Genomic DNA, 23,323 nt, shown 5'->3' with positions numbered 1-23,323 from the left:
GGGCCCATAAATTACTTTTTAACGCCAAATAAACTGATGATCTTTTGTATTACACAGTCTCTTTTGTGTGTATTCACAGACCTCTCTATTTTCTCTCCTCTCACACTGTTCTCAGTACATAGCTCAGTCTGTTTAGTGTGATGTCACAGATCTCTATACTGCTTATTTATTTTCAGTACTTTCCTTTTTACTCACACCTCTCTTTGGCTCACTTCTTATCTTCTCTTCTTACACTTACTTCACTTTTAATCTGCTTATATATCACTTTGTCCGATTTTCATTCTGTTCCTATTTTTCTCTCTCAGTCTATGCAGACACAGGGATCTCTCTCCCTCAGAAGTCTAGAACTTTCCTCTCCCCACTGCCTTCTGGAAGTTCACAGTTATTACCCAAGTTAGTGGACTTGTTGCTATGCTACACACTCCTCCTTCCTGTTACTCCCGGCAACCACCAACCACTCCCATCTGTCACTTCTCCCTCAAGAAATATATATATTTTTTTAAATCTTTATAAACACTTTTAACAATTAACAAATTAAATTAACAAATTAAAAACATTTAGATACACCCCAGGGTACTCAGATTTTGGGGCACCACAAATCCCTCTACGTTATCTGGTAAAGGCTATGTTAAAGTGAATAGTGTTTGTAAGTCAGGGAAACCAAAATGTAAAAAAAAACACCTTTCACCTTGGTCAAGAAAAAAACCTGTAATTCAGACAAAGTTATCTGCAGAAAAAAAAAATTGCCAACATGCCAGTCTACTTTCGCTATAAGTGCTAGTTCTGCAACTGTTACTGGGGCATCTTTTTGTAAGGTCAATCGTGTCCAAGCAAAACATTGGCATTCAGACTCCAAAAGTGGTGTCCAAATACTTTTACATGTAAATCCGAGCTAGGAGAAAACAGTAAGGCATTAGAGGAAAATGTATGTTCAGATTACCACATTCAGCAACAGCGTGTAGGAGATTGCAGCAGCCACAAGAGCAATTTTAATTGCCCTGCCACCAACTGAAGCAAGAGGTGGTGACAAGGTGGAATTCCACTCTGTATATGCTTCTGCGGATAGAGGAACAGCGAAAAGCCATCCACGCTTACTCCACAAGCCATGACATTGGGAAAGGAGGGGGGATGTACTTTAATCAATTGCAGTGGAGAATACTTTCTGTTTTGGGCAAAGTGCTGAAACCATTCAAAGTAGTCATCTGTGAAGCGAGTTCAGACACTGCTAGCTTGAGTCAAGTGATTCCCTTAATTAAACTTTTGGAAAAGCAGTTTGAGAAAGTGAAGAAGGAGATGAAACAAAGCAATTACGCTAAGTATGTCGGACTTGTAGATCAAGTACTTTATTTGCTTCGCCAGGATCCAAGAGTTATCAAAATTTTTAAATCGGATCACTACATTTTGCCGACTGTGCTTGATCCTCGGTTTAAAAGCTATGTATTCTCTTTGTTTCCAAGTGACCCATATCTGAAGAGATGCAAGGAGCTCCTGGTGAGCAAGAGGACAGCTCAAGTGTTTCGTGACAGGACGGCATTTCGTCCCTTCAGATTCTCAGTCAATTGCTGCTAGGAAAAAACTTAGATTTCCCAAAAGACCCAGGAATGATTCAGATGACTCAGCGCAAAATTTTGACAAAAAGAATTGACCAAAAAAAAGTGACACCTCTGCCGTATATCCACCTGATCCTACTATCAACATCCAAAGGAGGGTGGAGGATTATTTTCACGACAGAATAGAAAGAGACACATCAGACAGTCCCTTTACATAATGGGAGGAAAAAAAGGGAATTTGGAGACCCATGTACCAACTCATGTACCAACTCACTTTGCACTGCCTAAACTGCCCACCCTCCAGTCTGTACTCGGAAAGACCTACTTCCTCAAAATGGGATGAATTAATAATGTGTGATGATGATGTACAAACTGATGAGGGTGAGGATGAGGCTGATGATGATGACACCAACATCTTGCCACAGTAGAGTTCATTAACAGCACTGTTAACAAAGGTTCCATAAGCCCATTGTTACCTTGTTTTGTGTGGGGCCCAAATAAACCAAGCAGTTCAGTCACAAGGAGTGGCACTTTTGTGGCTGAAGTGCTTGAGTTGCTAAAGTGAGTATGTCCTTTTAAAATCCAACATAAGGGTGGGTGGAAACACCCAAGGACAATTCCATGTTGCACCACTTTAAATTTCAGCTACCGCTGTGTGTCAATGTTACCTACATGTGCTATATACTGTTGTGTGCTTAGCAAAAATCTTAGACACCCAGTGATAATGCAGATGACTCAGCACAACATTTTGACATCTGGTCTACTGTGAAAGAATTGACCAGAATTAGAGACACCTCTGCTGTAAATCCACCTGATCCTACTATCAACATCCAAAGAATGGTGAAGGATTATTTTAATTTTTTTTGAACGGTATAAAGACAACAGTTTAATTAACAAAGAACAATGTTGCTTGCAGAAGTAATGTAAGCATGGATGTCTACATAGACCTGTATATGTATTACCTTCTACTTTGCTGTTGTTTCATCAAGTGCTTGTAACCTGCACTTTACGTCAAAGGTACCTAACTATATTATAATTTTGTGGCAATTGGGGCTGATTCGAAGCTCAGTTCTGAACTTGAATGGCTCTTTTTAGTGCATTGTCTGGCACCCTGGTTTAGTCTGGGTCTGATAAAAGCACGCATCCCGGGGGGGTCAGTGCTCAATGTCATGTATTAGGTGTAGAATTAGTTATCCAAGAAATGGGTGGAGCGATCACATGAACCATAACTGGTTTATTTATCCAAGGACAAGTCCATCTTGCACCACTTTTCTTTTCTGCCACTGCTGTGTGCCAATGTTTCCTAGATGTGTTAGGAACTGCCGTGTAGTTAGCATCAAGCCAGGTCACTGCAGTATTTGTCCGAAAGTGTATGAAAATAATATTGTGACCTGTGAGGTGGTTAAAATTGACTGCAAATTACTTGAAATTAGTGTTATTGAGGTTAATAATAATGTAGGAACAAAAAAAGAGCAAAATTATGTGATTTTAGCATATTTTAGCAATTTTTCTAAAAAATACAGATCAAAAATCAAAACCAAAACCAAAACACACAAAGGCGGTTTTGCCAAAGCCAAAACACAAAGCTAATCCAGATCCAAAACCAAAACCAGAACACGGGGGTCAGTGAACATCTCTAGTTAATACCAGGCGCCGGAGGGGGGAAAAATGACCAGCGCTAGGCGCCACGTGAATATGTTATTAATGTAAATGTATGTATTTAAATAAAAATTTATATTTCAGTGTGCGCTGCGGTGCTGGAGAAGTGATACTCAGTGCCACAGCCGTGAATGGGTTAAACCACTGGCAATAGGCGATTGTAAAAGTATGTTTTTAACTAAAGTAAGGGAAAATGCGTAGTGCTGAAAAGGGTTGTATTATTATTCCATCTGACCTTCTAATCTCTGGTACCATGTACTAGTGTGTACTGTCCTTATTAGGACACTTGAGATAATAAACATAATTTGCTTCAAGAGCCTGCTTGACGACTACTTCCCTGCTGCAATTCATGTGACTTGCAGATTAGACCCAACTCTAATCCGTTATCAGGCTGTTCTGAGCTAGATGTTCCAGCATCTAGTACCACCACTCTGCCTGCTAAACAGCAGCTCTGGCCAGTGTGATAGGCCAGGGGTGAACAATCCACAGCAACCCTAATCTTCAGCAAGAGGTCAGGGATACCAGCCCAGGTGCCCAGTGATTGGGCACACTAGAAGCGTCAGTTACCCAGAAGGACACAGTTCTGGATACCGCAAAATGAGTCCAGATATGGCAGCATCGTAAGTCTCTCCTACTACGACTAGAGGGTGCATTTGGGATAAAGAAAAGGGGACGGTGGCAAGGCTAGTCAACCGGTCCCCAGCGACACAATAGGCAGGGTGGCATAGGCGGTCCATCCTGTCACAGGGTATATTTACTATACAGCATTTCTGTAGAAGCGTCAATTCCCAGCACGTTAAAGGTATTTTCTTCAAATTGCAATTTGTCTTTAATAAAAGTGCTATTTTAAAAAATGACTTCAAAGAACTGAGAATCGGCAGTTCTACGGAAAAGCTGCATGCCAAATATACACCTAAGTCTCAGTCTGTTGTAATATCTCAATATCTATCATTAATCACACTGTTTTTTACTAATACATTACCTCATTTGAATAAAACCATTCAAATGATATTTAATAAAAAAAAGCAATATGTAAACAAAAATATAATTTGTATTTATATATTTTTTTTTTTACATGAAAATAACATTTTTAGTTTGGGAATTAAGGGATCTATTTAGGAAGCGGTGAAGATACAAAATGCCGGCCTAAACACCAGCAAAATGCTCTTTTACCACTTTTTGCTTTATAAGCAAGGGTTAACATCGGATAAATCAGATTTTTATCCAGACTTATCACCATTAACGGAGCTTACTGCTGTCCTCATAGATCTCTATGGGCACAGCAGCACTAGTTAGTTTATTAGACACCGATGTAATGCCATCTGAGGATGGCATTACTGGTCTTTTTCTATGAGATCCAGCTGAAGCCTCTCGCTGGATCCCTCACCAGGAAAATGCTATGAGTATGTGCATAACACTTTGTCCATTCGCCAGGGAATGAAGAGGAAAGCACTTTCATGTTGAAGGGGTCAATGCCAGGGCTCCAAAAACTGATCCGGCATAGTAAATTGTGGCAGTGCTTCTTTATCTATTGCTGCAATTTGCAGCGCTACATGTGGACTGGGGACTTAAATAGACCTCCAAATGTAAATTGTATTTTTCTAAGAAATATATCTTGAATTGTAAAGCTCGGGCAATCTGCATATTTTTTATTTGAAGTGCATCCCGTTGCCTATCACTGATGTACGTCATGCCGTTATGCCTGGGTCCTCTGCCTTTGTGCCTCTGCAGCATTTGTGAATGAAAATAAATTGGGAATATTAGTATCACAACAATCATTTATTTTCACTAATTAAACATTCGGTAGTTATGCAGTACATCCGTCATTTTAATGAATTGGGGTTTTTTTCCCTCTCTTCTTATAACCTATATTTATGCTCGTTCCCGCAGCCAGAATATGTGAAACCTCTATGAATTACACTACTTGGGTACATTGTTCTGCATGTCTCTTGCCATTGGAGTGCATTCTGCAGATATTTACATTTCTCCCAGACTAGTTTCTAAGGGTGTGTGGGTGGCAAAAAGATGAAAACATAAAATAATAAATAAAGTTCAAATAATGCAATGCAAGCAGCTACACACTCTGAAGATACAGCTACACAATGAATTGCTTTGGCCGACCTTAACTCATTATTTTTAGATAGGATAGAATACTACCGTATATACTCGAGTATAAGTCGACCCGAATATAAGCCGAGGCACCTAATTTTACCACCAAAAACTGGGAAAACTTATTGACTTGAGTATAAGCCTAGGGTGGGAAATGCAGCAGCTACTGGTAATTTTTTTTTTTTTTTCAAAAGCTCACTTCTGATTAATTACTGTCATTTCAGTCAGAGTTTTAAACACTCAGGATAATCACAGTCTTAAAAAATGATGTCATAACTCAAACATTTCTATAGGGATTCATTTTTAGCAAAAGCATAAATAACAGTACATGACAAGAAACATTCCTAAATGATTATAAAATCATTGGGTGCAACCTAACATAGAAAAAATCAAAGATAATTTAAGCAATACTATGCGTCTCTCTGTCTTCATTCGCTTTATAACATCTTTCCTGTCTCTGGACGGTTTCCTTCAGTGGGTGACCAGATAGTGGCTCTATAACAGGGGTGGGCAAACTCAGTCCTCAAGGGCTACCAACAGTTCATGTTTTTAGGATTTCTTTAATCATGCACAGCTGAGTTAATCTATTTGGCTGGGTCAGTAATTATCCCAGCTGTTTCTACAGACAGAAATCCTAAAAACATGAACTGTTGGTAGCCCTTGAGGACTGAGTTTGCCCACCCCTGCTCTATAAGGACAAGCCTACAAAATGACCTGTATTGACCGTTACACCACAGTCAAAATGTGCTACATTCCTTTATAGGAAAAGACAGCACAGTTACATTAAAAGTAGGATGTGCCTGGGCTGAGAATCCCAGTCAGCAAAATGACAACTACACATTTTACATATTTTCCTTTCAGTTTGAGAAAATAACACCACAGCAACAAAAATGCCAGCATATGCTCACCAGATCTTTTGTAGGTCTATTAAAGTCCAGATTAGAGGACTTTAAATGTTTATGCGCCATTCATTCTTGTTTTACTCACACTCCCGAAAACCAGGCATTCCAACGATAATTGTGAATGGTCTTGTTTGCATTAGTCTATTTATCTTAAATTAACATGCACTACATGTCTTCCATATATTTTAATGGAGATGTGGCTTACAAATAGTCCTCAATTTAACCTTTTACTTTACCAGCGCTGTATATTTGGCACAATATTTTCATGGACCTATTAGCTGCCCTATTTTACGATGTGCACCAACTTAATATAAAGCTACACTGTTTCCTGACCAGCGCAACAAATATACTTTACAAGGAGACAAAGAGACAGAGAAACAGAGAGAGATTGATTCAGCCTTTTACTTACCCCGCAGTGGAACGCATGTGCGTTCCACTGACAGGAAGTTCGGTATTTGCATTCCAAATGCCGAACTTCCTGTCAGTGGAACGCACATGCGTTCCACTGCGGAAGATAAGAGCTCAGGGACCGGACACCAGGTTAGTTCACCCGTGTATAAGCCGAGGAGGCTTTTTCAGCATACAAAAATGTGCTGAAAAACTTGGCTTATACACGAGTATATACGGTACATTTATTTAGCTTCATCCAGGATGACCTTCAATGTATCTGCCACCTCCACAGCCATAGCATCTGCTCTGACCCATCTATTTCCAGGCTCTACCTCTTTTTCTAACTCATCCAACACCTTGTCCTCTGGTATATCCTCTAGGGCCCAGACTGCCTTTGCAATATACTTACTGCATCACTACTCTGTGAAACAGACAATTAAATTAGTTTTGCTTAATCAATAACTACACAGCTGTAGTGCAAACTTACAGTATGTCCAAAGTAAAAAATGTTTCTTTTTTTTTTTAGATAAAGCAACACAATAAATAATGTACTGTTTTACAAAGCTCTTCACACTGTGTATACATTTGTTTGTTACATAGCTTACATAAAAGATTGAGCAAACTAAATAATCATTTTTTTTATATTATTTTGTTTTCTTACAGTTATTAATCTAGAAATTATCAATAATACAAACAGGTGTGGCTTTTTCTTTAGAGCCAGTAATTGCAGGCACCATCAACTTGCCCGTGAACTACACCTCCTGAAACACTTGTGGCTAGGAGGCGGAAGTAAGTAACAGCTGCAGTGGGAACAGAGTTTGTTGTCAGGAGGATGGTTTGAGAATTGGCAACAGAGTGAGGGGTGCCAAGAGAGCTGGTGTAAAGTAGGGAGTTGGCAGTGTGGAGTCAGATAACACAACCCAGAGCCTCTGAAGAAAAGGAGAACAGTGCGGATGGTAGACAGAGAGAGAGAGAGAGAGGGAGCAAATCCCTGTAGGTTGATGCCAGGTCTCCCACACCTCCAGCAATTCAGTTCTGCTCAAGCTGTTTAGAGAGGAGACAGGCTGCCATTTTAGGGAATCCTCTTCCCTAGTGTAGCAGCCAATGTAGAGAGATTTATATGTTGGAAGTGCTTTTCACATAGCATATCAATGGTCGGAAAACACAGAGGTGTCAAGGCCCGACACTACATTTGAGAGCAGACGAAGAGGTCCTCTAGGAGAGGCCAGTGAGAATCTGTTTAAGTGGGCCTGTCAAGCTAGTCCTTGGTCAGAAAGGGAGAGTTCTGACCTTGGTGAACTGCAAGTGAGCAGAGCGTACTACTATCAAGAAGAGACCTGGTCAAAGACTATTGCTGCTGTGCCCAATCAACTTCACAAACTGCTATGACAGATAAGTGTATCTTTCTATAATACACAGTCATGGGTCATAGAAGAGAGACTGAGCCATACTGACACCTGTTTGATACACATAGTAAGTTTGGAGGAACATTAGAGACTTACACATGCAGGAGAGTCTGCTGGTACTTGTACAGAGTTGCCATTATGCTCACTAACTTGCCAGCTATCATAGGGGTCATCTGATTGTATACACTTATCCACAAGCACTGTTAATGAACCAATGGTACCCAATGCTTACAGTACTGTTAAAATATATTGTTTAGCATTTGTTAGCTAGTCTAGATTGACAGTGTTGGGAGAGATAGACCTGGAGAGGTTGCCAGTGTGGTGCAGAGAGTCGGCGAGTCAATTCACACCATTAACTCCAAAGATCAGTTAGAGAATACTTTTTTGAACTATTATAAAGCAATTTAATATCCATGTACACATGCATATGTGATTAACTCTTATGTGTTAGGGAATAATATATCTGTACTATGCCAAAAATACACCCATACAAGTCTTAAATATACTACTGTTTATATCTAAAATATTGCTCATCTATTAGCAAGGTGGCAGGATTTTAATAGGTGTCTGTAACATAAGATCAGGGAACACTGCTGTCATGCCATGGGGACTGGTGGTGTTCCCAGTACTTCTTTAGACCTGTTGCCTCTTGAGCAGAATATGATCACCTGCATAGACAGCCAGGAAGTTGCAGGAGTAGATATACCCACCTTTTCCTTAAAGCCTTCCAGTCTCATGCCTAAACTCCCACCGGTCGGCTACCTCTCTTTCTCATCCCTTCTTCCCTTCTCCCCCTTCCTCGACTCCGTCTCCGTTTCTCCCGTCTCTCCGTCTCATCCATGTGTCTGTCTGTCTTCCCCTCCCTTTAGATTGTTCGCTCCTTTGAGCAGGGCTCTCCTACCTTCTGTTTCCATCACTTTTAACTGCGCTCTCCAGCTACTCAGCTCACCTCCTCTCAGTCCCTCTGCCCTCTGTCTCCTCTCGCTTCTCTCCGCTCCCCTCAGTGACTCTCAACCTGTCATCCGTGCCCACCCTCTTGGGCCATAGTTACCTGCCTATACTCACTTTTCCCCTCCCTCCCTCTCTTTCATGCTGTGCCTGAGCCCCCAGAGTTATAGTGCTTACTGTTACTTGTACTGTGCTGTTTCACCTTGTACTGTGCCATTGTTTGTCCTTGTACGGCGCTACGGATACTTTGTGGCACCCTATAAATAAAAATTATTATTATTATTATTATTAATATTATTATTATTATTAATACTGGATAATGACAACTGTTCCTCTACACAACAGTGCAATCCAACTCTATAACAAACCTATGACTGTGTATATTTCTTTACTATTGTTCACTCTTAAATAATCACCTTTTTTTATCCTTTTAGAAACTGTTCTCATGGATTTTAATTTTTTTTAATGGTCAATGGTTAAAATTATTTATCCTCTTGCTGTAATATATATATATTATATATATATATATATATATATATATATATATATATATATATATATATATATATATGAGTGAGGGAGAGTGGAAAGACAGACTGACATGCATAAATATTAACTATGTTTAAAGGAAACTTGTTTGTGAGTTTAACTTGCTTATAAATCTATTACATGCTAAAAAAAACATTGGATACAATTTTTAGATTGAAATGAAATGATTTTATGGTGGTTAATCACTATATTACTTCATCCAACTAGTTCCTTCTTTATAACAAAGGAGCTGGCTACACCTGATACAAGATTTGTATAATCAGTTATAATAAATGTTGTCAGGAGTTAGGCCCATGGAGAAAAGATGTTTTCATCGAACACAGTTTTTAATTATTAGCATTTATTTATTTAGCACAAGCATAATTCATGGCGCTATACAATTGGGGACAAACACCTTAATAAAACAAGATTTTATCTTTAACAAGGCATTAGCACACAGACAAAACAGTAAGAGGGTTCTGGTCTCAAGCTTACAATCTGTAAACAATATTTTGTCAGAATAAAACAGTTTAATTTTTGTCATTATTGAAAAGTCTACAAATTTAATTCAACAGCAAAAAAGTAACTTAATTATGTTTTAGTTTTTAAGTGTTAAGGTAGCTCCAAATAATCATGCAAACAAAATGTAACTTATTTCATTCACCTTTTCCTACAAGTGGAAGGATGAGCCACCAGTTATGTCACAAAATAAAAGCTTGAACTCTGTCTAATGGTCTTTTTAAAATATTCCTACATAGAGAATATATTAAAGCAGAGTATATGTTGTTTTTTAGTAACTATGGGCAATGCATTTGGTTGAGTATAAAACTATATGTTGCATTGTGAAATCAGTGTTCAATCTATCAACATATGAACATAACAGATTTTTGGAGGGGGATTAACAAGTGTCATCATGTTTTACAAACACATCTCAGCCAAATTTTAATGCAGCATGTATTATATACCCACATATACATAATTGTGTAAATTATCATTCAAATTTATCATGTTTTTGACATTCAAATACCAGATGTTTTAATTAAAGAAAGTGAAAATTTAACAATATGCATTAATTGTGTTTCAGAATATTTGTTTTCGTTTGCACTTACAACAAAAATATTGGTATAACATAATCTCCCAAGGGGAAGGGATCCAGTTCCAGATTGTCTGCCTCCTGCTCAACAATCTCAACCTCCCTCTCAAATGGCACCCCATTGTTAATTGCAATGTGATGACATATGGCACAATAATATTGCACAAAACATCCAGCGCATACATGAAGAATAAATACTGACTGTTTTTTCATGTAGCACACAAATATTTGATAGCTTATTTGTACACTGAAATTTAAAGTTGATATTTGTGTGCTACATGAAAAAACAGTCATTATTTAACTTATGTGCAAAACAGAATACTAATTTGCACCCCTTGCATTGTAACATGGTTTTGTCCAGGAGACTGAAATAAGAAGTTTCTCAAGTTAAGATCCTTAATGAATCAGGCCCCATGTGAGGCACTGTATGCGACTTTAGAAAAAACAGCCTATAGGTGTGATTCAATGAGTGTAACTGCAGATATTTTAAAATGTCATAAATATGTAGCTTAGAGAAACATTAGAAAGGTTAGCTGCAGTTTTAACAAGCTTAAAATTCATTGAGCAGCATAGCAACTACAGTGCTCAATGTCCATTAATAATTACAGTACCAAAGTCATACTTATTTAAAAAAAAAGCAAAATATTATTATCTAATAGCTACCTTGTACACCTTGCCTCTGTTATAATTTCTGCTGAAAAATAGATTAATTTCGACCCGATGATAAGATGAATGAATGAGTACCATCCTGTGCACTTATGGCATGGGGAAATTGAGCAATGCCATAAAATTGCTGTTTAATTGACGAAAGAGATTCCTCATCCAATGGCAAATTTATAAACTGCTTAATGCATGACTAGAATGCCCATATTTCAAATTTGAGTACAAGACTGAAATTAGTCTGGAACATTCCTGATGTCACAACTATTAATTAAGACACACAACCAACTATTAATCAGTGGTTGCATTGCTTTGTAAAACCGATACGGTTCATTCTGCAGAGTCTTCATAATGATATAAGGTGGTAGCGAAAGCCAACATAACACCTCTGTGTCTGGCATCCAAAAGAGATTTACACTTGATCTGTAGAAATCCTCACTTGGCCATAGTTGTTGGTGGTGCTATTGTCAGAGTTGACAATGTGGTTGTCACAGGACAATATGACATGCCAGTTGAGAAGCAATGCGCTATTTGTCAGAAAAAAGAAAACCAAAAGTGATTCAAAGTAGTACTAATAAATAATGCTGACATTATTAAAAATAATAAGCTATTTGTTAGCTAAAACTTTAAAAACAAAATAAGTAATCACAAAACACACATATGATAGATTTGCAAAATAAAAATTACATAAGGTTTGCATGACAAACTATCTGGGGTGGTGAAAGTAAATAAATGTCAAAACAGACTAGTGTGTTTAATTTTTAAAGCAACAGTCCCAGTTCAAGAACTATATACAATCTTATAAGCCTAGCCAAATATAAATTTAATGTAATCTCCTAAACAGAAATGTTTGCTGACGTTCGCTTTGCTAACAAGACACACCTTCACTATTCAAAGTAATAAAAAAAAACAAATTACATACCTACATAGTACAGTCTGACTGCAAAAAGCAACAAACAAGTGGCCACTAAATCCTGTAATATAGCTGTGAGCAATAAAGGAAGTGGTATCAGAAGCTACTAGCTAATGGTGCCAGTTCTCCTCATATTCTGTATGTATTTGTACCTGCTCTTAAGGGGTTGCAAGAGATAAGGCTCCTGCCAGGCATATATGCATATCCGTGCTGTTCTGCCTAAGCTACATTTGTATAAATATGCCCTTGATGTACCTTATTAGACTGTCCTTCCGTCCTCCATTCCACTTCTACAATTAAAGGAAAGTATGTGGAACTGTTAGATGCATGCAGGCCCGGCGCTCCCATTAGGCAAGGTTAGGCACTTGCCTAGGGCGCCGGGCTCTGGAGGGCGCCTGGATGGCGCCACAGATTAAAAATTCCTTTAAAACTGTGCGGCGACCGCTGACCATACCTTTCACGGCCGCCGCACAGCTTCAGATACATCCACAGGGAGGGTGTAGGGACTATTGCTCACCACCGCCGCTTCTCTGCTCCGTCTGCTCCCCTCCACTCACTGACTGACTGTCAGGCGTGACATCATCATCACGGCCTGACAGTGTCAGTGAGTGGAGGGGAGCAGACAGAGCAGAGAGGAGGAAAGTTAAGGTAAGAAAAGACGCATATTTTCAAAATCGGCGCCCCCACCCTGCACACTTACACACTATTTATTAAGTGTGCAGAGTGGGGGCGCGGCTTTTGAAAATGTGCCGGGGAAGGGGGCGGGGGGCGGCGATTTTGAAAATGTGCCTAGGGCGCCACGGACGCTAGCACCGGCCCTGGATGCATGCAAAACTACTTGTGGACATGCGCATTTCTAATTTGCATATTTTATACTCTGCAAAGCATAGTCCATCTCAGGATGGCGATCCAGATACTGGGAGTAAGATAAAATGCTTTATTATTTAAATAATTTGTTTTAATCCATGAACATTTACTATTTATTGAATTAAAAAAATTAAAACTATTTTTAATTTTTGATGAAAGTGGAACTGGAAGAATACAGTTTACTCATGTCCATTGTCTCCCACAGTGGCCTGGTAAAGCGGTGGGATTATCCTTAACGCTGCCAGCAAGTATCACTAGGAGCTGGGCATTGCTCAACTACTCCGGCGACATTTTCTTAATTTGTGCTAAAGAGAATTTTCTATCGCTGCAATACTGTAAGTAGCAATCGAGAGTAATTCCTGTCACCCAATATTAATAAATAGACCCAAAATCCTACAAGGAGACAAAATATATTAATCCTGGCAATTAATTTTATTATAAAATATATTATTAATAGACCCAGTAACAGTATCCATTTTAATCAAATGAAGTATTTAACATCACTAAAGGAGATTGCACTCAGGTGTAGGTTCAACTTTTATATTAGATTTATATTAGATTAAGAATGCTTGAAGACAAAAGTTACATGGTTTGAGAACTGGACAACCAGGAAAACATTTATATTCTGTTAGCATAATGGGGCTGATGAAGAGTTGCAACAATTTACGCCAAAAGCAGAGGTACAAATTGTGTCTTAAAAAATAACCCTGCATACTGTGTAAAATGATTATGTTCGAATACTATACACGTACAGGGCCGCCGAAAGGGGGTAGGGGAGTGGAGGGTACTAATTACCCGGACCTGCCAGGATGCCAGGCCCGGGCCCTCACTGCTGACCTTTTATTTTTTAACTTGTTTCATATTTTTATTTATTTTATTTTATTATTTTTTGTGTGCGGGGGGGGGGTGGCTTTGCCCCCTTCATTGGTGGGGGGAGCAGGTATTTAAAAAAAACACAAAAAAACCTCCCAAATACTCGTCTCATGTGATCACGGTCCCTCTTCCTTCCTCTCTGCTCCATTCGTACTGAATGTGGGACGTGACATCATCATGTCATGCCCAACACTCAGTGAGGAGCGGCGCAGAGATGGCCGAGACAGAAGACATAAGAGAAGAAAAGAAAAGAGATGAAAGAAGCCAATACAAAGGTAAGTAAAGGAACGGAGGCAAAGGGAGAAAAACAGAAAGGGACAGAGTGATGAAGGAGAGGTGTGGGGGCAGCATGGCACAGTGATGGAGGAAAGTGGGGAGCAGCATGGCACAGTGATGAAGGAGAGGGGGGGCAGCATGGCTCAGTGATGAAGGAGAGCGTGGAGCAGCATGGCACAGTGATGAAGGAGAGGGGGGGTGCAGCATGGCACATTGATGAAGGAGTAGGGGGGAGCAGCATGGCTCAGTGATGAAGGAGAGCGGGGAGCAGCATGACACAGTGATGAAGGAGAGGGGGGAGCAGCATGGCACAGTGATGAAGGAGAGGGGTAGCAGCATGGCACAGCGATGAAGGAGAGGAGGAAGCATCATGGCACAGTGATGAAGGAGAGGGAGGGCACCATGGTACAGTGTGATGAAGGGGAGGGGGGCAGAATGGAACATATTGATAAAGGGGGGGCAGCATGGCACAGAGTGATGAAGGAGTGTCAGCATGGAACAGAGTGATGAAGGGGGGCCAGGTGAAGGGGGGAAAAGCAGAATGAAGGTCGCAGTGTGATCATAAGGGGGCACTGCGTGGTTGTGATGAAGGGGCACAGTAATGTGTTTGTGATGGCACAGGGGGGATTGTGACAATGTAGTGTGTGTGATGGCACAGGAAGCTTGTGGCAATGTAGTGTGTGGGAGGTAGGTGGTGTCTAATTAATGGGTGCTATTTTGTTTGTGGGGTGATGGTGTGGCAATTTAATAGTGGGAACTATTAATTTAAGATGTGGTGGTTTGGGGGCTATTGAATGTGGGGGAGAGTTTGGGGAGAATAAGGTCAATTTATTAAATGTGACTATGAATATTTAATGGCAGTGATGGTTGCGGGAAATAGGTATATTTATGAAATGTAAATACTATTATTTTAATGTTGGGGCTGGAGGAAGGCCTAATTATTACTCGTGGGTGCTATTGATTTAACACTGGGGCTGGTCTGAATTTTCTAAATGTACCCATTTTTTTTCTAAATAGAGCCCCCAACATTCCAGGATTCAGACAAGCTGTAACTAAAGAAATCAGCAGCCACAGGTGGTGAAAGTGACAAGAACAGGTAGGAGAGAGCAAGAGAGTCTGTGAAATGTTGTGATTCTAGTGGGACAATCCCAATTTTTGGTGACTGTTCTGCCCAATGTTATATACTACACTCTGGTGCTAGATGTCCTGAAAGTCAGGAGTGCTGAGACATATGTCACGCTATGGCGAGCAAGCACTGCACTCTTGTGCTAATGGTGTGCACAACAATGCAGGGTTTTTTTCTGTAGGAGGGTGGCCTAGCTCTTTTCACCTACTAGTCATGCTCCAATGGTACATAGCCACGGCCCCAATCGTATGAACACCTCTACCTTTGCGACAGTGCAAAATTTTTTGCCATCCTCAAGTACAAGGGGGCCCCATGAAGTTGTTGTATCAGGGCCCTGAATTCCTCTTGGCAGCCCTGTACATGTAAAGCATATCATAAGATTTAATTCTGTCATGCTGTTGAGATGGCAATCATCAACATCAAGTGTGGCTCATATCTGAATTGTGGTATTTTTTATCTAAATAAATAATTTAAAAAAAATTGCATAACCCCTCCCACCTATGAAATTTACTGCAAGCACTAAGTGCTGTTAGACTAGCTGTTATCGGCTAAATCAGGCAGATGAAAATCCAGATATCAGCATTAGACTATGAAAATCAAGCACAGATGCATTATAGAAATGAAACTTGCAGCATGATATACAATTTCCACAGTGGCAACCAGCAATTCCGCATGGGACTGAATTCCCTGGGGGTACTGAGGTGTTGGGTAATAAAGTGAGTAAAATGTAGATAAAAGCATTTTGATATGGTGCACTACTAGTCCCATAGTTCCCTGCAACCTTAAAGTTGTTGGATATGCTAGTGACTGTAGTACTACAAGCACTAGCATACTCTTGGATGCAAAAGCATGCTGGCATCTGGCTGTGTTCCGGTTGTCAATCCACAAGTTAAAAATAAAAAACCTCTGATAAAACGCTGAGGACTTGTTCCTATAAGAACTGTGCTGCTAATGAGACAGAAACGGCCTAGCAGTTCTATTTCATACAGTGGTAATTTTCCATGTTCTGACATTACAGCATGGGAAAATGCTGGTGGTATGAGCATTTTCGAGGAAACATTAACAGTCTTTGTGTAAAGGGAGGCAAAGGGTTTACATGTTTGTGTTTTAATTAAATATTTTCACATACTCCCAAGTTCCATACTTATGATCATCATCCTCAGCATGGATGTTGCACCAGGGGTGAGTAAGCTGCAACAGATATGCATCCTGATTGACCTATCTGTGGCTGCTTCCATCTCTACGTAGTATGTAAGGTATGAAAAACACCCTTACTGTACTTGGCTCTGCTTGCCCATCTCCTGCTTTCCCTGTTCCACCTCTCTAACCATAGTACTGCCTATGTGTACTAGTGATAAGCGTTTTTCTGTCCTGCTTTATGTCAGCCGCTTAATTAATATGGCAGCACTCACTGTATGCAGCACCTTATAAAATTTTAAGAAACAAACAATACAAAAGTAGCATATGCATTAGAAAACCACAATCATTAGGATTGATGTACCTGCCTACTAGAGCTTAAATGTAAATGGGTTATAAGAAAAATTCTGCAAAAAAGACAAGGAAAGCAATAAATGCTGACGTTCAGAATGACAAATGCGTGGCTACAACATAGTACTAAGCAACTTGGCTGTGAGCTGGGAATCCTTCTACTTAGCTGTCCAGCTGTGTTTCAAGAAAATGATTTTTTTTCTGAATGTGTAATATTCTGTCACTATGTAAAGATGCCATACTCAAAATGTTTGGTTGCTAAGTAACTGACAGACATTGGTGAGGTGTGCAAATTAAACATTGTGCATAATGTTAATTCACTAAATGTAAATTTTACTACAGTTAGGTCATATCAAACAAATTAGAATAACACTAAGAGATGTGTGTATTATTTTTATATTGCTGGATTATAAATATTAGTACCAGTGATTGTGACTTCTTAGTATGTCTAACATAAATACATTGCAGAATCTGCTAACTACATTAGCAATCTGTATAGTACATAACTCATTATATGACTGTATTTTTAAGAATATATTTTCAGTGTGCTTATTTAAGCATTCTATGGTTTTCTTACTGAGGATTATTTGTAACATTTTCATTCCACAGATAAAAAGCTAATTGCTAATTTGTTACTATGACCTTAGTGTAATTTGCAGCTTTAATAATTTTAGCTATAATTGTAAATAATACATACTTTCCTACTATACTGGCATGTCCGGAAGAATATTGGTGGACCTCCCAGATTCCCAGGAGGGCAGATTAAGCTCCTGGATTTGTACAGAGACTTTCTAAATGCTGGACTGCACATGTGCTTGATGATGTAATGCAATTACAAGACCTGATAATGTGTCAAAGCTTCATCGAATTCCTGCCATTGCGGATCACGCACAAGGACTTCTCTGCTGTCATTACAAGTCAGTTTAGTAGTGTCACATTTCCCCCAGACTATATGTGTGATGTGCTCCTGTTAAATCTGTACCTTAATTATTCTGTGTGAAGCACTACAGACTGCCAGTATCTCTGAAGATTTACCCCTTAGTGTCAGTCTAATCAGGAACAGTACATTAACACTGTGTAATCTCTGCGAACAATAAATCTTGAATGCAAGATCATCATTATTTATTTATATAGCGCCACTAATTCCTCAGCGTTGTACAGAGAACTCTCTCACATCAGTCCCTGCCCCATTGGGGTTTACAGTCTAAAAAGGAGTAAATGTTCTCTGGGACAAACCATGTTGCAATGCAAATTAGTTTATTATTTTACATATAAGTTAAATATTGGCTGTTTTTTTCATGTAGCACACAAATAATTGACAGTTTTATTTTTCCACTGAAATTTAGAGTTAATCTAGGAAATACCCTATCCCAAATATAAATTTGTCCCCACATTTTAAATTTACCTCTCCCTTCAATGCAACATGATTTTGCCTAGCTGCAAAGTTACTAATTTTTTTGCTTTACTTTCCTTAATGAATCAGGCCCAGTATTCACAAGATGCAATCTTGGCAATGGAGAATATCCAATCTTCCTGATCAGTTGGAGTCAGCAAATGCCAAGTACAACTGGGAAGACCAATTGATATTAGTTGTTAGCTTTGAATGGATCCTCTTGTAATGTTGATTTTTTTGTTTTTGCTTTTTACTTTTAATAGATTTTGGTGAGACTTGGGTTGAAAAACCCAGGTCTCACCGTTCAGACTGGCATTTACCCGGGTCAAACCCCGGGAATAACCCTTCAAAAGATCCTGGTTGAATTCCTGGGTCATCCGACCCAAGTATATGCAGGGAACTCTATTCACACTCAGGCTTGCCCCAGAAATAATCCGGGTTTTTGAGGCAGTGTGAACAGGGTATTATAAAGGTGTTATTGTTATAATTGAATAGTGCAGGTTGATGAGGTAATGCATTGAACGGGTTAACATGATGGATGTGTCATGAAACATGGGTGTTTAGGAGTAATAAGGTCAGTGCATGCATGTGCATTCAGATGTGAATTAGGAGTAAAGACGAATGTAGTGCAAAAATGTGCAATTGCTCCAAAAATAAAATAGAAGAGCAAATAAAAATGTGATGACACTTGTGCTTGTTTTAACATTATATAAGTGGCTTACTACCGTATCCGAGCGTATTATTCAAATGCTCATGTATTTCTATATAGGCATACATTCGTACAAGTTACGCTTGTTTTTTTTAAATGCATGTTGCATTCGGCTTACGTCTGAAGATTAATTATTCATATTATTATTAATAATATTATTATAATTATTATTATTATTGTAGATTTGTAAGACGAATGTTGGACATGTTGAGCTTTAGGTAGCATTGGGACATCCATGTGGAGATAGCAGAAAGACAGTTGGTTACATGAGATAGTACAGAAGGGGAGAAAGGAGAGGGGAAGATATATAGATTTGGGTGTCATAAGCGTAGAGGTGGTAATGGAGGCCGAATATGTTAATTAGTACCTTGAGTGAAGGAGTATAATCAAAAAAGTAAAGGGCCAATGTCAGTGCCTTGTGGTGACTCCAACAGATAGTGGGGGTGGAGGGGAGGATGTGACAGATGTAGAAACACTATAGGAGCGGTTCGATAGGTTTGAAGTGAACCAGGAAAGAACTGTCATGAATGCCAATGGAGTGAAATGTGTGTTAGAGAAGAGGGTGATCAACTGTGTCAAAAGCAGCAGAGAGTTCCAGGAGAATGAGTACGGAGAAATGCCTTTAGACTTTGCAGTAAGTAGATCATTAATCACTTTTATGAGAGCAGTTTTAGTGGAATTTTGGGAGTGGAAGCCTGACTGCAGAGATTTGCGAATAGAATGAGAGGAGAGAAAGTGATTCAGTCATTTGGATACTAATCGCTCAAGTAGTTTGGAGGCAAAGGGGAGGTGAGAAATAGGGCAGTATTGGAGAGAGAGAGTCTGAATCGAGAGATGGTTTCTTTAGAATTAGTAAGATGAGTGCATGTTTAAAGGAGGATGGAAATGTGCCAGAGGAGAGAGACAAGTTGAAGAGGTAGGATAAAAGTGGACATTCAGTGGAGGAGAGGGAGCAGAGAAGTTGAGAGAGAATAGGGTCAAGGGGACAGGTTGTAGGGTGTGATGAAGAAAGGAGTGCAGAGACTTCGTCTTCAGTTACTGGAGAGAATTAATTAAGGATGGATTGGGGAGTGTAGGTAAAGGTGGGTTTAGTGAGTGGAATTTGGCATGAGGAAATATCTTGTCGAATGATGTTGATTTTGTCTTTGAAATAGGTGACAAAATCATTGGCTGTGAGGAAGGAAGGGGGAGGAGGTGCAGGTGGGCAGAGAAGTGAGTTGAAGATGGCAAAGAGTAGACATGGGTTAGAAGACTGGGTGGATAGTAGAGATTTGAAGAATGTTTGTTTGGCAATTGAAAGGGCAGTGCTGTAGGATGAAAGGATGAATTTATAGTGGAGATAGTCGGGATGGGAGTCTGTATGTATTACCCAGTATTGTTTTATTAATGTTTGTTCCCAATTGTAAAGTGCTACGGAATTTGCTGGAGCTATATAAATAAATGTTGATGATGATGATGATAGGACTGATATTTCCTCCAGTGGAGCTCTGTAGTACAGGAGCACTTTTGCAGGTAGCGGGTATGTTTGGTGTGCCATGGTTATGATTTGGATTACCGGAGACTATATGTCGTAGCTGGAGATGCATTGTCAAGGACTGAAGTGAGTGTTTTGTTATAGAAAGAGGCAGCCTGATTAGGACAGAACAATGCAGTCATTGGAGAAAATAGTTGTTGTAGTGAAAATGAGAAGTGAATTGGGTAAAGCGTACTTAGGTTTTGTTGTGTAATTGGGGACTTGGGTGCAGGGTGGAGGGCATGAGGGTGAAGGAAAGGAGGTTGTGGTCAGAGAGTGGGAAGGCTAAATTGGAAAAACTAGAGATGGAGCAGTAGCGGGAGAAGACAATGTCAAAGGAGTGGGTGGGAGATGAGGTACACTGGGGGAGACCAAAGGAGGAAGTACGTTAAAGAAGTTTAGTGGCAGAAGAGACAGTGGGATCATCATTAGGAATGTTGAAATTTCCTAGTATGACAGCAGGCAGGTCAAAGCATAGGAAATAAGTGAGCCAGGCCGCAAAGTTGTCAAGGAATTGCGAAACTGGACATACAGGTGACATACAGGCAATAAATGACAGCAACACGAAGGTGGAGAGGATAAAATAGATGGATAGTGTGGACTTCAAAGGAAGAGAATAAGAGGAAAGGTTCAGAGGGTATGACTTTGAAAGGTGGTGCAGCTTGGAGAAAGTAGAATGCCTACTCCACCAATTTATTTGTTTCCAGGTCTGGGAGTGAGGCTGAGGGAGTGTCCCGTGTAGGAGAGAGCTGCAGAGGATATTGTGTCAGAGGTCATTTGGTGAAGGAGCATGCTGCATTTGTTTTATTATTTATTGTATAAAATACACAGTGCGCTGCATGTGAAAAGGTTTTTTTTTTATCATGCTTCTCTACATAACATTGCTGGTCAAAATAAATACTTGTGTTGATAAGCAGTCCTGGTTCTCATGGATTAAGACTATGAAATAATGGATAACATTAAAGGCAGCTGCCAATTTTCCCAGGAGGAGGTTATTGTCCCAGCAAATTCAGTAAAAAGCAATGTGATGCTATGAGAGTGGGCAAATATTCAAAAGCTACATCTATGGATCTACAATCCTCTGTTAACACCTCAAATGTTAATGTTCATGACTCTACTAATGAATAAGAATGGCTTTCATAGAAAGGTAGCCATGAGTAAGCCTTTCCAAAACATATTTGATTTGGGATTCTTTTACAGTCAAAGAAACTCAGCACATTGCAATTATTTGGTCCACCAGGAAATCCATTGTATAGCAAAGTATTCTACAGTAAAATATGAGGCCATCTCTCCAGCATCTGCACCTTGGTCAAAATTGGATCAGGCAAAAGGACAATGATCCTAAGAACACCAGAAAATTTACAACTGAGAGACTGAAATGAAAATAATTAAGGTTTTAGCATGGTGATTCAAAGTTCGGAGCACAATCCCTGGGTTTTTCTAATCTACTGAATTGTTTGTGATATGTTTGTATACAGTGACATTGCGTTAGTCCTAATGCTAGGTGCCACATATAAACCAGTAATTTTTGCAGATTAATGGCTATTTTTTAATAAAAACAAGTGATTTCATTTAATGGGACTTATAATTGTTTTTTGTATATTTTAATATAAATATAGAATTATATGTTAGATTTATATATTACTACATTAAATCTATCAAGTGTTTGGTGTCTTTGAACTTGGTGCATTGATACAGCGTACTGTTTTCATTTGATCACATGCTTTCCTGTGTCTATTTTCATGTATGGTAAATAAGTATAATTTTTTTCTAATTTTTGATGTGACTTTTCTTATGTACGCCATTTGTATATGTTGATCTGGTTCATACTATAGTGCCTATATTTATAATCTACGGTAATCTTTTTTGTTGCAGTTATTTTTATTCTTGCAGTTTCCTGATCTTTGTGCCAGTATTTTTATTTCTCTTTCTATTTTTTGTGTGTCCTTTTCCAATTTCTTCTCTTTAAGAGCAGAAAGAACATGCTTTTTATTTTATTATTGCGCTAGTCACTTTTTGATTGTCACCTTGGAATTTAGGGTTTATCTTAAAAAGGTGTTTTGAATTTTCATATTTTCATTTTATTGAATGTGATCTAGTGTGGTATATTTTCAAGTTCTGTAATATGTGTTATATAACCAGACAATGTAACTTAGTTGGGTGTATCGTGATGCTCTGCTATACGCTGGGGTATATTATCGTGTTCTGTATTGTGATGGGACATACTATTAGGATTTATAGTATATTTAGATATATTTTGTAAGTACTTAGATCAATATACATTTCAAGGCTCTGCAATAGGGTTCATTATTATACACTGTGTATGTGTGTATATTGCTAAGCTTTATAATATGATGGGTTTTGTTATTATGCTCTGTGATGTTAGAGTTAAAGTTATTTGTTCGATTGCATTTTTTCTTGTTGTTGTACAGAAACATCTGCAGCTCTTATTATGTAATTTTTTTTTATTATTTGGATGAGCAGCTATTAAAATGAAAAATCATTTTCTTCACTTGTGAACTTTCTTTAGGCTTATTCTGGTGACACAGTTACTGCTGAGGAACAGATATATATTCTTCTGAAAGCAAAAGTACAATGTGAACTCAATATCACAGTCCTGCTGCAGGAAGAAGGTTAAGTATTTCATAAATGAATTACGTATCTGTTAATTATTTAGTGTGATATGCAAAAATGTATGTAATAAAGCCACTCACCAAATGTTATTGCGCAGGAAACAAAATAAATTAATTGACAATCTACGCTTGATGGAATGTCTTTACTATATGTCCTGTACTATTTCTTGGCAGTCTTCTGTGTATCGCTCTGGGTGGATCAGGAGATGGGGGGTGAAGGGTAGGCAGATTTTGTAGCTGTCTATGTAACCTTTTGGTAATGCACTTGTAAAGATGTGAAGAACAAA

At 39.0% G+C, this 23,323-nt stretch overlaps 1 protein-coding gene across 1 annotated transcript in view; it reads left to right on the top strand.

The window, feature by feature from the left end:
* The window catches only part of PTH2R (parathyroid hormone 2 receptor), a 288,624-nt gene that overhangs the window by 51,192 nt on the left and 214,109 nt on the right, over positions 1-23,323 (top strand). The window contains exon 2 of the mRNA XM_075178631.1: positions 22,934-23,036. Within this exon, the coding sequence (XP_075034732.1) occupies positions 22,934-23,036 (103 nt within the window). The remainder of the gene's footprint in view (positions 1-22,933; positions 23,037-23,323) is intronic.

The sequence above is a fragment of the Mixophyes fleayi genome, chromosome 7 (assembly GCF_038048845.1).
Source record: "Mixophyes fleayi isolate aMixFle1 chromosome 7, aMixFle1.hap1, whole genome shotgun sequence".
Taxonomy (NCBI): Eukaryota; Metazoa; Chordata; class Amphibia; order Anura; family Limnodynastidae; genus Mixophyes; species Mixophyes fleayi.
The sequence above is the reverse complement of the archived record's forward strand: the minus strand, read 5'-3'. Positions and strand labels throughout refer to the sequence as shown.